The sequence below is a fragment of the Salvelinus fontinalis genome, chromosome 34 (assembly GCF_029448725.1).
Source record: "Salvelinus fontinalis isolate EN_2023a chromosome 34, ASM2944872v1, whole genome shotgun sequence".
NCBI classification, from domain to species: domain Eukaryota; kingdom Metazoa; phylum Chordata; class Actinopteri; order Salmoniformes; family Salmonidae; genus Salvelinus; species Salvelinus fontinalis.
Window position 1 is genome coordinate 21,246,703 of NC_074698.1, and position 15,398 is coordinate 21,262,100.

At 40.9% G+C, this 15,398-nt stretch overlaps 2 protein-coding genes across 7 annotated transcripts; one reads left to right on the forward strand and one right to left on the reverse strand.

Annotated features, from left to right (window-relative positions):
- Positions 1-784: 784 nt before the first annotated feature.
- On the reverse strand, positions 785-8,397 carry LOC129833480 (splicing factor U2AF 65 kDa subunit-like). Its single transcript, XM_055898113.1, has 11 exons — positions 8,086-8,397; positions 7,167-7,341; positions 6,930-7,033; positions 6,610-6,761; positions 6,367-6,483; positions 6,118-6,256; positions 5,916-5,995; positions 3,191-3,313; positions 2,984-3,070; positions 2,637-2,879; positions 785-2,446 (listed from the first exon to the last, which is right to left on the reverse strand). The coding sequence occupies exons 1-11, from the start codon at positions 8,132-8,134 to the stop codon at positions 2,309-2,311; spliced, it is 1,407 nt and encodes a 468-aa protein (XP_055754088.1). The 5' UTR covers positions 8,135-8,397; the 3' UTR covers positions 785-2,308.
- Positions 7,299-14,677, forward strand: LOC129833481 (dehydrogenase/reductase SDR family member 7C-B-like). 6 transcript variants are annotated; one of them, XM_055898114.1, is made up of 9 exons: positions 7,299-7,387; positions 10,579-10,639; positions 12,396-12,437; positions 12,762-12,918; positions 13,042-13,154; positions 13,351-13,561; positions 13,646-13,738; positions 13,903-14,049; positions 14,139-14,677. In XM_055898114.1, the coding sequence occupies exons 1-9, from the start codon at positions 7,365-7,367 to the stop codon at positions 14,369-14,371; spliced, it is 1,080 nt and encodes a 359-aa protein (XP_055754089.1). In that variant the 5' UTR covers positions 7,299-7,364; the 3' UTR covers positions 14,372-14,677. The 6 variants fall into 6 exon arrangements, with proteins under 6 accessions (XP_055754089.1, XP_055754090.1, XP_055754094.1 ...); XM_055898116.1 differs by having other exon boundaries at positions 7,305-7,387; positions 10,584-10,639; XM_055898115.1 differs by lacking the exon at positions 12,396-12,437.
- Positions 14,678-15,398: the final 721 nt, after the last annotated feature.

A 15,398-nucleotide genomic window follows, 5' to 3' on the forward strand; every position in this document is an offset into this window, starting at 1 on the left:
TGGTCATTTAGCAAACACTCTTACCCAGAGTGACTTACAGTCATGGCATTCATCTAAGGAAGATAAACAACAACATTTCACAGTTATAGCATGTAAGAAGTTTCTTTAATATTATTGCTATTCTGGGCCAGCTAATTGCAAATATATTTCTGTATTTTAAAATACAAAATACATGTATTTTAATTAAATACATTTCAAAATAGAAGTATTGTGTGGTTTAATTTGATACAATATTTATGGTATTTTGTGTAATTATATTTTGTAATTGTATTTTGTACATTTTGCCCATCCCTGGTTAAGATTAGGGTTAAGAGTTAGGTTAAAGGGTTAAGGTCAGGGTTAGGGAAAGGGTTTGTTAACATGCTAAGTAGTTGCAAAGTAGCTCAAAAGAAGAAAGTGGTTGCAAATTTACAAATTAGCTCAAATGCTTGTCCGTAATGAAATTCAAATATGCAACCTTTGGGTTGATACACATTTGTATTATATATACCCTCCTTTCGTTTTTGCCTTAAGTAACCTTTTTTCTTATGTCTTATTAACATATTATACTAATTTGAGTGTCCTGGATTTTCGTTTACTATGTTATGTCTAGTCTATGAGACCAGCCTGATAAAGCTCAACTTTGCTGCCTTCTACTGCCTGATAGCTGAACTGATAATCAGTCTGGTGCGAGTTCACAGTATATTCACATTTCCTCACTGGATCTGATCTCACAAGATGCCCCTGTCCTGAAATTGACATCAGCCTTATTTCATAGCAACAATAATGCTATTATAGACTGACAGAGGATGCAGGCATTTATTCAAGGCATGGCAGTGGCAGGTTAGATGTGTACAGAAAAATGCTTTCAGTTTTGGCACATTCAAAACCACATTTACAAAAACAGTATTTATAATTATTTTGAATAAATTAACTGCATGTATTTAGTTGAAAGCTGATTTCCAATGTACCCATAATGAAGCATACTGTTTTTGTTGTAATCGTATGTGATATACAGTACATAATAAAACACTCAAAGGAGGTCTAACTGTAATGATGAATGATATGAATTACTGTCATACGACAATGTTGGATCAACTCACGTCTGCAATTTTCATGAAGCTTAAAAAACCTTTGGGTAAAAATAAATTAACCAATTTTCTTCCATACAATTGCGAAAGCATCTGATAACAAAAACACAGGATATACATTAGCTACATACATTATTTACAGAAATTAAAAGCACATCTTCTAAAATCTCCTCGTCCCTTCCTGTAGGATGACCAAATATTTCTTATTCAAAAAACTATTCATAATGTCCATTTCTATTGCCAGTATGGTATTTTTGTGACCTTGTAATTTTTTGCTACAATTTAAATGACACAAATTCTTAATCCAGAGCACGAACACAAAACAATCTGCAAATGTCAAGGTTATGGGTTTAAACCGCTGTGAAAATGCCCAAATCATGGCTTTGTTGAAACAATTATTTTGTTCACTCTTTGTAATTATTAGCGTTGAGAGTGTTTTTCTAACACAAGTTTTAGGTGTTTCAGTTTTAAACTTCCCTAGAGTGAGATGAACCTGCGGAAACCATTTTTATGTCTCTAGGTGCAGTTTGAAGGAAGTTGCTAACTAGCGTTAGCGCAATGATTGGAAGTCTATGGTACTTGGCTCGTGAAACTACCTCTAACTTCCTTCATACTGGATGCAGAGACATAAACATGGCATTCACAAGTTCATCTGACTCTGGGGGGTATACAATAACACTTCACTGTTAGTTACTTCTCAGTATCACACAGTGAAAGTATGATAGCTATCAAATATAGGTACATCTCGACTTAACAATTCTTTAAGTTAAGAGACAAAACAAGAAAACAGCTTGTGCTCAGAATAGAAATCTAAACATTTCACTTTTGTATCATCTCATTGACTCCAGAGTTAAGAAAGACAGCAACACTGGCTATGTTACAGTAGTCTGGTTTTAGATCTAAGTACACATGACATTCATACTACTTCTGCAAAGGGAATCCTACACAAATAGCATGGTTTTATTTATTTGTATACATTTCAGACTAAATTCATTCACTGCAAACAGATATTTTTTGTTGGTGTAATATATCAGTTAGAGTATCTAAAAGACGCATGTAAAAATCTAGTATTTTTTCCCAAAAATCTGTACTACTGTAGTAAATGAGGATAGGGTTACAACGTACTAGCTGTGAATACTGGAGAGAGAACACACAATACTGAAGAGCTGAAACCAGGTTTGAGGAAGCAGGAAAGAGGAGGTCCCAGTTAATTCCATGTATTGCCTCCTGTTTCCCCTCTAACCTGAGAACTCCTGTCTGTGATACATGTCTGGATCATAGTATTTGGTGACCACCACTCTGTTGGCAAACTTGCGGCCAGTGAGGGCCTGCATGGCTTTCTGACAGTCTACAGCAGAAACGTACTCCACAAAGATCTGAAACAAAAAGAACCATCAACCTCATCAGAATCCAAATAGCAAATAGATACATGTTACTTCAACAACAATTCATACTTCATGTGGTGTATTACAGTTTTTTATTTTGTTCAGACCAATTACTTATGTTTAACAACAGTGAAGAGCAGAGTCTCATTCTGTATTGAATAACCTCAGTTCAACCTTTTACCTTGCCACAACCAGGGACCTCCACTCCATCGACAGGCCGAGGAATCTCCATGGAGCGCACGCTGCCATACTTGCAGCACTCCTCACTGATGTCCTCCAGGATCTCCTCGTAGTCCTCGTCATCCACCAGCTCCTCAGGCATCACCATGTTGAGCAGGCACAGCACCTCCGTGGGCAGCCCAGAGTTCTGAAGTCCCTGCAGCCCAGGCACCTGCAGCGTCACCGGGATCTCGATGATGGCAGACTAGGTGGGAGGAAGGAAAACAGGCCAGACAGACGACACACTTAGACTGCTGGTACTCACATTTGTTTCTTGCAATTCAAAATGCACAAGGGAACTGCGCTCACCGGATTGGCGTTTTTGGCCCCCACACTTGCTCTCTGGACGATGAGCTTTTTGTCACCCAGTTGCATGCCATTGAGCCCAGCCACTGCCTGACAAACATACACAGAAACTTTTCAAATATGGAATAGAACCTTAAAAACAAGATTGATTTGACACCAAAAAATGATAAACCATAACCATGAGAAAGCATACCATTTGCTCATCCGTACCTGATCAGTCGCACTGATGTCAACATATTCACAAAAGGCATAACCTTTGGATAGTGACGTGGCACTGTCCTTGACAAGGTTGAAAGCTTTGAGTGGTCCGAATGATGTCAAGAGCTCCTTCACCTGCATCAGAGATAAAGACAAGCAGAGGCATAAGCAGGGTAATATGAATCCACCACATATTCTACTGAATTAATTCTAAGCCTCCATTTAATAGTCATGAGGAGAGAAATCATACCAAGGTGAATGGCCTGGAGAAGTGCAATAAATGACATGGTCAAAGAAAACAAAATATGTGTATCTTGTATTAAAAAAATAATAATAATTGTAGAACGTTTATCAGTTTCAGTGTGATGAGATTAAGATTGCTTAATTACGAAGCAAATCAATTGTTTGTTAATAATTTGTTAATAATTTGTATATGCATACAACGGCTGATGTTTTACAGACGAACTCTATTTAAGTATGACATATACTAAATCCACAATAATTCAGGGAAACTATATATGAGATTTTTGAAAGAGCCCTGAATGACTGATTTTCTGTATGACAAAACATTAACAGGTACAGATAGACAGAACTCGATTAACAAACTTTGTGTAATGTATTTCATCTTATTCATATTTTACCATAAATTCATTTACTTAACAATAATATAAAGTTATTAAACAGTAATAACACAAGTTGTGCTGAAAATTGTGCACTGACTATAAAATCCAATACTTATATTTGTTTACTACTTCACCTGAGCTATGAAAATGATGAACCCATCATCAAAGTAAACTGATTGGCTGTCACTTCATCTACAAAATGCACTTGTTTCATGACAGTACATCATGTTAACACAGTCTTCACTTTATTTTTAAGGCTGAGAACCACCCGAAAACCTAACATTAATCGGGTATCTGTTTATTTTATCCCACCCCTAACTAATTTAGTCCTTAACGCGTTTCAAAAGAGTGATGGGAGAGAGAGAAAGAGTAGCCAGGAAGGGAACCTGCTGGCTAGGAGTGTATCCGTGGGAGGAACGGAATGTCTTACTTGCCTTGTGTTACATGTTGGCATGGCAGCAGTAGATCAGTACTACTGAACAAATTATGAGCGCAGACTTAACGATCTTACAGGCCCCTAGCTGGGGACAAAGTGGGGGAACAAAAATGAAAGAGCTGTGAGTATCAAAGCAGTAGCAGTGACTGCCAGAGTAAAAAAGAATAAGGAAATAAACACCAGGGTACAATCAGGGTACTGTTTAGAAAGAAATCAGGAGGAATGGAAAGTTAGAATCCAATTCATTTAGTGCACAACAACATTGCAGAACTATGCCGTTTCCCAATCTCTCTGGAGTGAAGATGTAGCACAGTCAGGGCTTCATATGTTTGGTGTGAGGAATCATGGAATGCGGTTGTTGGCAACCATTTGACTTAACCAGGAATTTTACTCAAGCCTGCATATTGTGATATCTAGGACATGTTACCTCGCTGCATCTTATGAACTGGACTTTGCTTACCTTTGTCAAATAAGCATGGTTAAAATGAGAAATTAGCATACAGCTGAACAGTTACACTTTTCACTCACGGGAGTAGTGATAATCATGCCTATTAACCCACCCATTCATATACGTATAGCTCCTGCTAGCAGATGGTCACGCATTTATCCCATTCAACAGTATGTTTTCATGGGACCATTAGTGACTATAAACTACTTATCTGATAGAGATACTATTGTTATCTCTGAAATCAAGTGAACGAGATTGAAACTGGGTTGATGATTATGCATAAATAATATGTGTAAATATTAATTCACAATTTAGTTCAGTCATGAAATCACTAGCTGAGTTTTTATTCAAACATATTAGAGCGATTCATGGAGTGAAAAATAATGTGTTCACATTAACTAATGCTAATGAATAATGCTAATGAAATGTAATCTCATGATTGCTAACAGAAGTGTAACAACAAACTGCATAAAAGGAGGAGTTACTGGCATCTTCACAAATATCAGACATAAATACTACATTCATATTGTGATTTCCATACAACACTGGCCAAATTGTAGACACAATGAAAACAGAACCTGAAAAAATATGAATTTTAAGAAAATTGTAATTCAATTATTCAATGTTTTTCAAACAGCAACTTCTCCTTTGGGTAAGGTGTACATTGTGCATTGCACAAAAGCACTCTCACACCTGCAGGGTGTGACTGAAGCAAATGCTGTCGGCTCTGAATGTGTTAGTTCTTATAAGCATCTCTACACTACTAAACGCCTGCCATGGACTTAGGGCGAGGGAAAGAGCGTCAGCTACAGTTAAGTTCATACTGTCTACTTTAGGCCAAATGTTATTCCCATTGTTACTCCCTAGTATGTTTTATTCACGTGTGCCTATAAGCTTTATCTCAACCAGTGGAGGCTGCTGAGGGGAGAACAGCTCATAATAATTGCCGGAAAGGAGCAAATGGAATGGCATCAAATACCTGGATACCATTCCACTGATTCCGCTCCAGTCATTGCCACAAGCTCGTTCTCCCCAATTACGGTGCCACCAACCTCCTGGTGCCTCAACATGGTTGTAAGTGTAAAGGACAAAGGTCACTTCTCCCCCACCCAACCAGAACAGAATACTGTAAGTCTGTCACTTCAGTGACCAGTTCAAGAAAGTAATACAAATGAGAAGGGTAAGGTATGCTTGTGTTGTCAATGTGAAATGACTGTTTGAGTGAAGTACCTGATCATCATTGAGATAGTTGGGTAGGCCTCCAATAAACAGTTTATGTGGGGAGTCTGGTACCACTGTGGACACGACACCTACAGAGACAAAAACAACAATAAACACGTTCAACTGCAATATACCTGTACTGTAGCAGACATCTACTGGTGCTATGAATGTGAACTACATAACTAAGAAATCATGTTGCCACTGTACAAACCTGGGACATGAAAAGCAGGTTGCTCTGAAATGCCAGGTAGGGGCCGGTAGTCATGTGGTCGTCTTATCTTCAACGACTGACCTTGGAAAATTATTCCATCGAAAGCCATGGCCTGTGTGGTCTCATCGACAGACCGGAACTGGAGAGGAAGATGCCAAACAGGGAGTTAGACAGTTTAAGTAAGTTATGAAAGGCAACTAATGTTACACACCAACATATACAGAAGAGAGAGGACACAAGGCAACCTACCTCTAGGAATGCAAAGTTTTTATCCTGATTTATCTGCACAGCAAGCACAGGGATGCTAGGGGCTTGCGATAGGCCTGCAAGCCTCATTTGGGCATTGAAGAATTCTGCCATGGACTCCTAAAAACAGAAATAAATAATGCAAAAAATAACAGCTGAAACCCATACAGTAACTGCAAAAATACCTTGAAATACAATGCTGTCACTTCAATGTGCAGGACAACGTAAGTCCTCTGGGAAGTTTACCTCTGTCACACCAAAGGGAATATTGCCAACATAGAGACGTCGAGCCTGCCTAGTCATCTGACTGCCAACTAAGGGCACTTGGGTGGGTGTTACTGCCAACCCACTCGTGTCAGATGATGCCAGCAGGGCTATTATGGGTATCTGCCCAGCCGCTGAAGGGAAAAGTAGAGAGTAAGAGAAACTTCACACAACCTTAGTAACTGGCACTGTTCTTGACAATTAATTCTTACATGTATGAACTTAACAGGAAATAAATAAAACAGGGGAACATTACAGTGGGATATTAGCCACTTAACAGGCAAAGAGAAGTTGACAGATACCTTGCATAGCTTTGTACTGCAATGGTGTGATGTGTTCAAAGCCAGGGGGAGGCACATCCCAGTATCTGCAGGTCCTTTTCCTCCTTGTTCTTCGTGGAGAATAGCTGAGTAAACAGAATACATGTTGGCTCATTGTTGGCAGAGGTAACACTGAAAAGGCAATACCTTAGTATACCTGACATGCTGCTTTCTGTCAGTGAGTGGCTCCAGGTACTGTACCAGGGGCTAAATACTCACCTGTGCTTCTTGTGATCCCGCGAGGTGCTCCTCTGCTCCCGGCTCTTCCTGTCTCTACTGCGGCTTCGCTTCTCTCGGCTCCGGTTGCCCCGGTCTTTGCTCCAGCTGCGATGTTTCTCACTGCGGCTCTGAGACCTACTGCCGCTCCTCTTCTTGCGTCTCTCCTTCTCTCTCTCTATGTAGTTGGGAAGAAAAAGGATGGAACATAAGCCAAGCTTTTGGTAGCTATATACAATCATGTTTCAGCATCATTCAGCACAATGCGTCACTATAATACACCTGACATACCTAACATGCAGAGAGGGGTTGTAATAAGCTAGTATGAACTCTTGAATAAACTTAATTTGATCGGGGTAAAATACACAGAAGCTGCTTCCAGCTATGTGAATAGATTTGACAGAAATGAGTTCATAACATTCCAGTGGGATGCTTATTATGGACCAAGATATAGCTAACCTACCTGCAAGCTGACCAAGCAAACGAAATTGATCAGTCAGTCTGGGATAGCTAGCTTGATTATCTTGGTAACTAGCTAGCTAACTCTAGCTGGCTAGTGCAATAGATCAGTGAGTGCATCTAGATATCTGGTGCAGCTATAGTTAGCTAGTTAACTAACTATCAATTTAGCTAGGTAAAGTTAGATAAGCTAATTACCTCGAACTATAGCCATGCCATGTTTGCTAGTCAATAAATTAACTGGCTAATGGTTAAATTAGCTAGCTAGTTAAATAAGCTACATCTGCATTCAGCAGGACTAGCTCTTCTAGCAAAGCTATCTAGCTAACTTGACAACTAGCCACATAATCACAGCAATGCATGCTAGTTAGCTAGCTAATGTTAGTTAGCTATCTAAAAGCTAGATAGCTAGAACCATTGCAACACATCCAAAATTGAAGGCTGAAATAAAATGGGAAATCACCCTGTCGGTTCTCGCTCAGCTGTTTTTCGAATTCCTCAAAATCAGCCATGATTAATGCAATATTTTAAACCGATGATATTCTGTATCTGCCTGACTGCCTTGACGGATCAGACTTGGCTGTCCAGAGTCCAGCTAGCTGTAATTGCACAGTACTGTAGTAGACTGCTCCATGGATTTTTCCAGTCGTCCAGGCAAACTGCGTGCGCTACCCATTCCACAGAATGATAGAACATAGCTACACAGTAGCAACCCAGATGAGAGAGTAGCCAAACATTCCAAGAGTGTGCAGATCGGGGAATATCATAGAAACGACGCGCAAGGGGAGCGTTCAAGAGCAATTACACTTTGTATTTAGAGCAATCACACTTTGTAGAGTTTTAGTCAATCCTGTAATCGTAATCAATATGAGAAACTGAATGCCACGTGAGGATTAATTAGTAAAAAGATGAGAAGATAGCAACATGTTTTCTCTACAACACGTATAATAAAGTTGATTTGATACAGGTTGGAGATGGAGACATTGGGTCAACATTTGGCATGGAATAAGACAGCTCAAAGAATCTGTGAAGCTGACAAAACAGTGCATGTGTGTGTGTGTGTGCAGGGCTGGACTGCACATCTGGGGCCGATGTGCCATGAGACTTAGAGAAAATCTTGCGGTTTTAAAGCATTTTCTTTACTATTCTATATATTTTGCCATGGCTAATGACATGTTAATTTGCTATCGGGGGGGCCCTCAACCGATGTGTTCATAATATGCTATCTGGGGGGCCCTCAACCGATGTGTTCATAATATGCTATCTGGTGGGCCCTCAACCGATGTGTTCATAATTTGCTATCTGGGGGGCCCTCAACCGATGTGTTCATAATATGCTATCTGGTGGGCCCTCAACCGATGTGTTCATAATATGCTATCTGGGGGGCCCTCAACCGATGTGTTCATAATATGCTATCGGGGCCCTCAACCGATGTGTTCATAATATGCTATCTGGGGGGCCCTCAACCGATGTGTTCATAATATGCTATCTGGGGGGCCCTCAACCGATGTGTTTATAATATGCTATCTGGGGGGCCCTCAACCGATGTGTTCATAATATGCTATCTGGGGGGCCCTCAACCGATGTGTTCATAATATGCTATCGGGGCCCTCAACCGATGTGTTCATTATATGCTATCTGGTGGGCCCTCAACTGATGTGTTCATAATATGCTATCTGGGGGGCCCTCAACCAATGTGTTCATAATATGCTATCTGGGGGGCCCTCAAACGATGTGTTCATAATATGCTATCTGTGGGGCCCTCAACCGATGTGTTCATAATATGCTATCTGGGGGGCCCTCAACCGATGTGTTCATAATATGCTATCTGGGGGCCCTCAACCGATGTGTTCATAATATGCTATCTGGTGGGCCCTCAACCGATGTGTTCATAATTTGCTATCTGGGGGGCCCTCAACCGATGTGTTCATAATATGCTATCTGGGGCCCTCAACCGATGTGTTCATAATATGCTATCTGGGGGGCCCTCAACCGATGTGTTCATAATATGCTATCTGGGGGGCCCTCAACCGATGTGTTCATAATATGCTATCTGGGGGGCCCTCAACCGATGTGTTCATAATATGCTATCTGGGGGGCCCTCAACCGATGTGTTCATAATATGCTATCTGGGGGGCCCTCAACTGATGTGTTCATAATATGCTATCTGGTGGGCCCTCAACCGATGTGTTCATAATTTGCTATCTGGGGGGCCCTCAACCGATGTGTTCATAATATGCTATCGGGGCCCTCAACCGATGTGTTCATAATATGCTATCTGGGGGGCCCTCAACCGATGTGTTCATAATATGCTATCTGGGGGGCCCTCAACCGATGTGTTTATAATATGCTATCTGGGGGGCCCTCAACCGATGTGTTCATAATATGCTATCTGGGGGGCCCTCAACCGATGTGTTCATAATATGCTATCGGGGCCCTCAACCGATGTGTTCATTATATGCTATCTGGGGGGCCCTCAACCGATGTGTTCATAATATGCTATCGGGGCCCTCAACCGATGTGTTCATTATATGCTATCTGGTGGGCCCTCAACCGATGTGTTCATAATATGCTATCTGGGGGGCCCTCAACCGATGTGTTCATAATATGCTATCTGGGGGGCTCTCAACCGATGTGTTCATAATATGCTATCTGGGGGGCCCTCAAACGATGTGTTCATAATATGCTATCTGGGGGGCCCTCAACCGATGTGTTCATAATATGCTATCTGGGGGGCCCTCAACCGATGTGTTCATAATATGCTATCTGGGGGGCCCTCAACCGATGTGTTCATAATATGCTATCTGGTGGGCCCTCAACCGATGTGTTCATAATATGCTATCTGGGGGGCCCTCAACCGATGTGTTCGTAATATGCTATCTGGTGGGCCCGACCTCCAGGCTGCTCTCAACACCCCAAAATAAAACAATAATATTCACTTTTCTTTTGGGGGGAGGGGAGGGTTGGAGTCCCCTGGAGGTCCGGGCCCCATGGCACGTGCCCTGAGTACCCGTTCGGTAAGCCGGCCCTTTGTGTGTATGTGTCTGTCTTTCTATCTGTGTGTGTAGGGTATGCATGTTCACTGGTACGTCTGTGTGAGTGTGTGTGATTCAGTTTGTTTTCTATGCCATATCCTTGCTTTGTGGTGCACTAAATGAAAACAGAGCTAAATAGAGCAAGGCCTTAGCAATGGGACACCATCTCCCCCACGACCTCTGCCTCCTGCAGGTGTGAGCTGCCTTGCCATGCTAAACATAACATGTATACAACATGCATGGAAAATGACTGACTCAGCTGTGCGCTATTAAAAGAGCTCAAATCCCAAAGTATTGCTGGGGGGATGGGGACTGCTGGTCAGAGCTACACTCTGAATGGGCTGGGGCTGGGAACATTGCCCCAAATGAGAAGACCTAACCAGGAATACTAGCAGACATTTTTCCACCAGAGGTCTAGCCAACCCAAACCGTAAGTGGCAGTTGTGTGAATGATATCAAACCATACTATAGGTGTGAAATGGAGACAGTCAGCCAATGACACCCGGCCAGGACAGTATTTGCACGTTTTGTGTTGAGACACAGGGAAACTTGTTACTGTATAGTTCCATGTTCTGATTTCATTGTAGTTGTGTAGGGATGGCAGGATAACATCTATGATTACGGTCTTTAGTTTTTTTCCACGTTGTATCTTTATCGCATTTGTTTCATTCATGTTATTCTTGGATCTATTAAGTTTATCTTGGAGTTGTGCGGATGTTACCGTAAAGCTTTCGAAAATAACGTTGCTATAGTATTTTTAGGTCAGGGTATATTTGGAGCCTCCCTTTGGACAGACACACACTGTACAGTACATGGTAAACTGTGGCTTAAGTGCTATTACAACACACAGTAGAACAAATACTGTGGACCAATCACACTTAAACTGTAATGGGACACACTGGGACTGTCGTGGGTGGTTATTGCAAAGATATAGTAATCTGAGGAGAGAAAGTTACTGTAAAGTGACTGTATCTTATACTGTATGAATGTACTATGAAATGTTGAGTCACCTTGACTGTCTGACATATTCGGTATGCTTCACATTGACACTGTCCTAACTGAAGATGGGTTTCACTTTGCCCTTTGTGATAATTTGAGGTCATGTATCAAGGAGTATGTTTAGCTCCTTCTGATGAAACAACCTGACAGCATTTAGTAGAGTGATCATAAGCTCTATCTTTAAACTTGCTCTGTCACTACAGTACATGGTCAATATCTGTCTCTTCTGTTTCTATTTCAGAGTTATAAGAGTAACTAAAGGCTTAAAGGCCCAGTGCATTCAAAAATGTGATTGTTCTGTGTTTTATATATATTTCCACACTATGAGGTTTGAATAATACTGTGAAATTGTGAACATGATGATAACGCCCTTTAAGTGTAAGAGCTGTTTGAAAAGACCACCTGAAAAATCAGCCTGTTTTGGTGGGATGGAGTTGTGGCCTGCCTGGTGACATCACCAGTTGGTAAATTAGTTAATAGACCAATAAGAAAAAGAGCTCCAACACTCTCAGCCAATAACAGCTAGTTTTCACTTTTCTCCTCCAAATCTGACCACTCCCAGACAGTCCTAGCTAAATTCTTATTTGATAAATTGCCCTTTTCTAAAGGCATTTTTTATTCTTATTTTTGACCATTTTAATTGAAAACAATCACAGTAAGGTACTAATTGTTGCCCGGAAATGATTTGATATTGAGATCAAAACATCTGCATTGGACCTTTAACGGTTGTCTTTAACAGGGTCTTTTGGATACCAAAATCATGGACACGGAATATCTGTTGGTATGAAATACATTTTTGAGAATGTTCAATATTCTCACTTTGATTCTATAATCACCCATAGAATTTGAATTGAATTCTTATTCTATGTATCACTTCTCATCCATTAGTCAATCCATTGATTATTGATTCATCTTGAACATGCTTTCATCATATCATATAATGGACTGTAGACCAACGTGTATTTCTATAAGAATGCACTGCATACTTCTGAACAATACATTTACTGCCTGTATTTTTAATTCAAAACTATCAAGTTTTCTCACTGAACACTAAAACATGGCACTATATGCTACTGAAAATGATATTCCCATTGGTCTTTTCCAGAGTATGGACCCAGCTGCAATTCTGCTGGTGCCTGTTGTGGTGGTGGTAACAGCAGTGGTTATTTTCCTGCACAGTCTGGTGCTCAAGTTCTTGTCCACAGCAACGGTACGCAACAAGGTGGTCGTGATAACAGATGCCTTAACAGGACTGGGAAAGGGTAAATCCTTTGTTTTGATTTTGAAAAACAAAGCTCAGATATGAAGTGCACGTAGAAAACTGTTATTACATTGTTACTAAAACAGTATTCTATCTGTAAATGTATTAATCCAAACCTTTGCAGAATGTGCAAAGTTGTTTCACGAGGGAGGAGCTAGAGTCATCCTTTGCGGAAAAACTTGGGAAAAACTTGAAGGTTTTGCTGATAACCTGACTAGCGCTGCAGACCCTAAATTAGTAAGTATGTCATAAATCTTAAACTCAACAGAGCAATTATATGGTCTTTATATGCCTGATACAAAGTTTAGTTTTATTAGCATTTATATGAATATGCATAAATTGTAAAGTGATCATGAATATCCTAAAGATTAATAACCATATATTACGATAATTTGATCCTGCATCATTGTGAAATCCTCTTTCCCTTTCCTAGACCTTCCCTCCTAAACTTGTGCTGGTGGATTTCGGTGACATGAACAGCATGCCAGATGTGATCGCAGAGACAATGGAGTGTTATGGTTGTGTGGATGTGCTCATTCTCAACAGCAGCCTTAAAGTCAAGGCCCCAGTACAGAGCACATCACTGAAGATGGACAAACTAGTTATGGACAATAACTACTTTGGCCCTATCACAGTGGCTAAGGGTACTATATCACAACAGAGCACAATTGAACTCAGTTAAAAGGAATTTGAGTTTGAGAGTTGTGTTACATTGGTCCCTACCGCAGGTTTTCTGCCATCCATGATGTCGAGGAGGACTGGCCATGTGATTCTGGTCAACAGCATCCAGGGCAAGCTGGCTATGCCTTTCCGTGCCACTTGTGAGTTCAGTCATTTTCATACCGACAGTAGGCCTACTTCTGAATGTAGTTTGATGAAGTTTGAATGAACAGGTATTCAGATATACAGCATGAGTTCCCTCAATAATGAAACAATTGTATGAGCGGGAGATCAGGGTCTGAATTTGGCTTCTGCTGGGTTTCAGATGCTGCCTCTAAGCATGCAGTCCAAGCCTTCTTTGACTGTCTGCGGGCTGAGGTCCAGGAGTATGGCATCTCTGTCAGCACTGTCAACCACACCTTCATCATCTCCCCTCCACCTGGGGAAAAGACCAAGAAGTCCATCTGGTCAAGTAAGCTGCTGTCTCAGTTGATGATCTTAAAACTGTGTGTTGTGTTGGTCTGACTACTCTAACCAACCTTATCCCGCCCTACCTCCCAGTCTTCTCCAAACAGAAGGTTATGGGCATCACACCAGCAGAGGCTGCCAATGAGATCCTGAAGATTCTGAACAGCAAGAAGAGAGAGGTGGTCATGGCTCACTCCCTCCCCAAGATGGCCATCTATGCCAGATCCCTTTTCCCAAATGTATTTTTCGCTGTGATGGCTGCAGGGGTGAATAATGCTGCAGGAGTGAATAATATTGCAGCTTTAGCAGACTCAGAGGAGCTGTAGTCAACATAGCATTGGATTGGCACTGGATTCTGGATACACACCACATAGAACTGGGGATAAGAGGATGTGTTGTGCCAAAACTTATTACTGTCAAATATGGAGGACCAGCTGAGACCGGAATGAAAAGAGAAGAAGACAAAACGATTATTAAAATGTTAGAATGTTTTCAATGCTGAATGGACACAGGTGACTGAAAAAGATGTTGGAAAAATATTTACTTGGAAACTAAAATAACTTGGGTATCTCATAAGGTACACAACTTGCTTCAGTAGAACTGTCATATAGCAGAAATGAGGGAAACTTTTGTTTGTGTTATTGGGAACTGTATATTGGCCTACTGAACCTAGAAATAAACCTTGTTTTTGACCTCTGTCTCCTTGCCTTTACCTTTCATAATATATGTAACATTGGTAAAGAGACCACTTTTTAGCCTACAGATGGAATTGAAGACTCATAATTGTATTTTGTGACAATTATGATGGTCATTTAATTACAATCTCAACTCATTATAGTCATGAAGTAACTATTTTACGCCGGCTAGTGGGCATCAATGGAATTACATTGGGAAAGACGGCGCACAGCCACGGGCGAGAACTGACTCTTGAACAAGAAAATCGATATGGCTTTACGAAAATTGATTTTTTGCGTCTATGCATTAAACAGCACACCTCATTCTGTAAAGGTTTTGAATACTCATATGTCTGCCTTTAGTGTATTGAGTCCTAACATCGACTTGAGAGTAAAACATGACCGACACAACCTCTGCTTTTCTATCAACCTGGACGGCGAAGGTGAGCGTGAAACAGAGCAGGGATTGCCATTTACAACCAGAGGGTTATAGTAACTCGAGGCCGGTGTTCCTGCATGGCCCACTTGGGAACGTTCCTAGTTAGGAACGCATGACTGTTGGGAATATAATATGTTACAAGTATAAATAACATTTTACTCTCTTGGCACAGGATATCAGGATAGCGCGGTTCTGCGCTACAAATTTACGAGCAAGAAGGAGGTAGACCTACTGTCAACT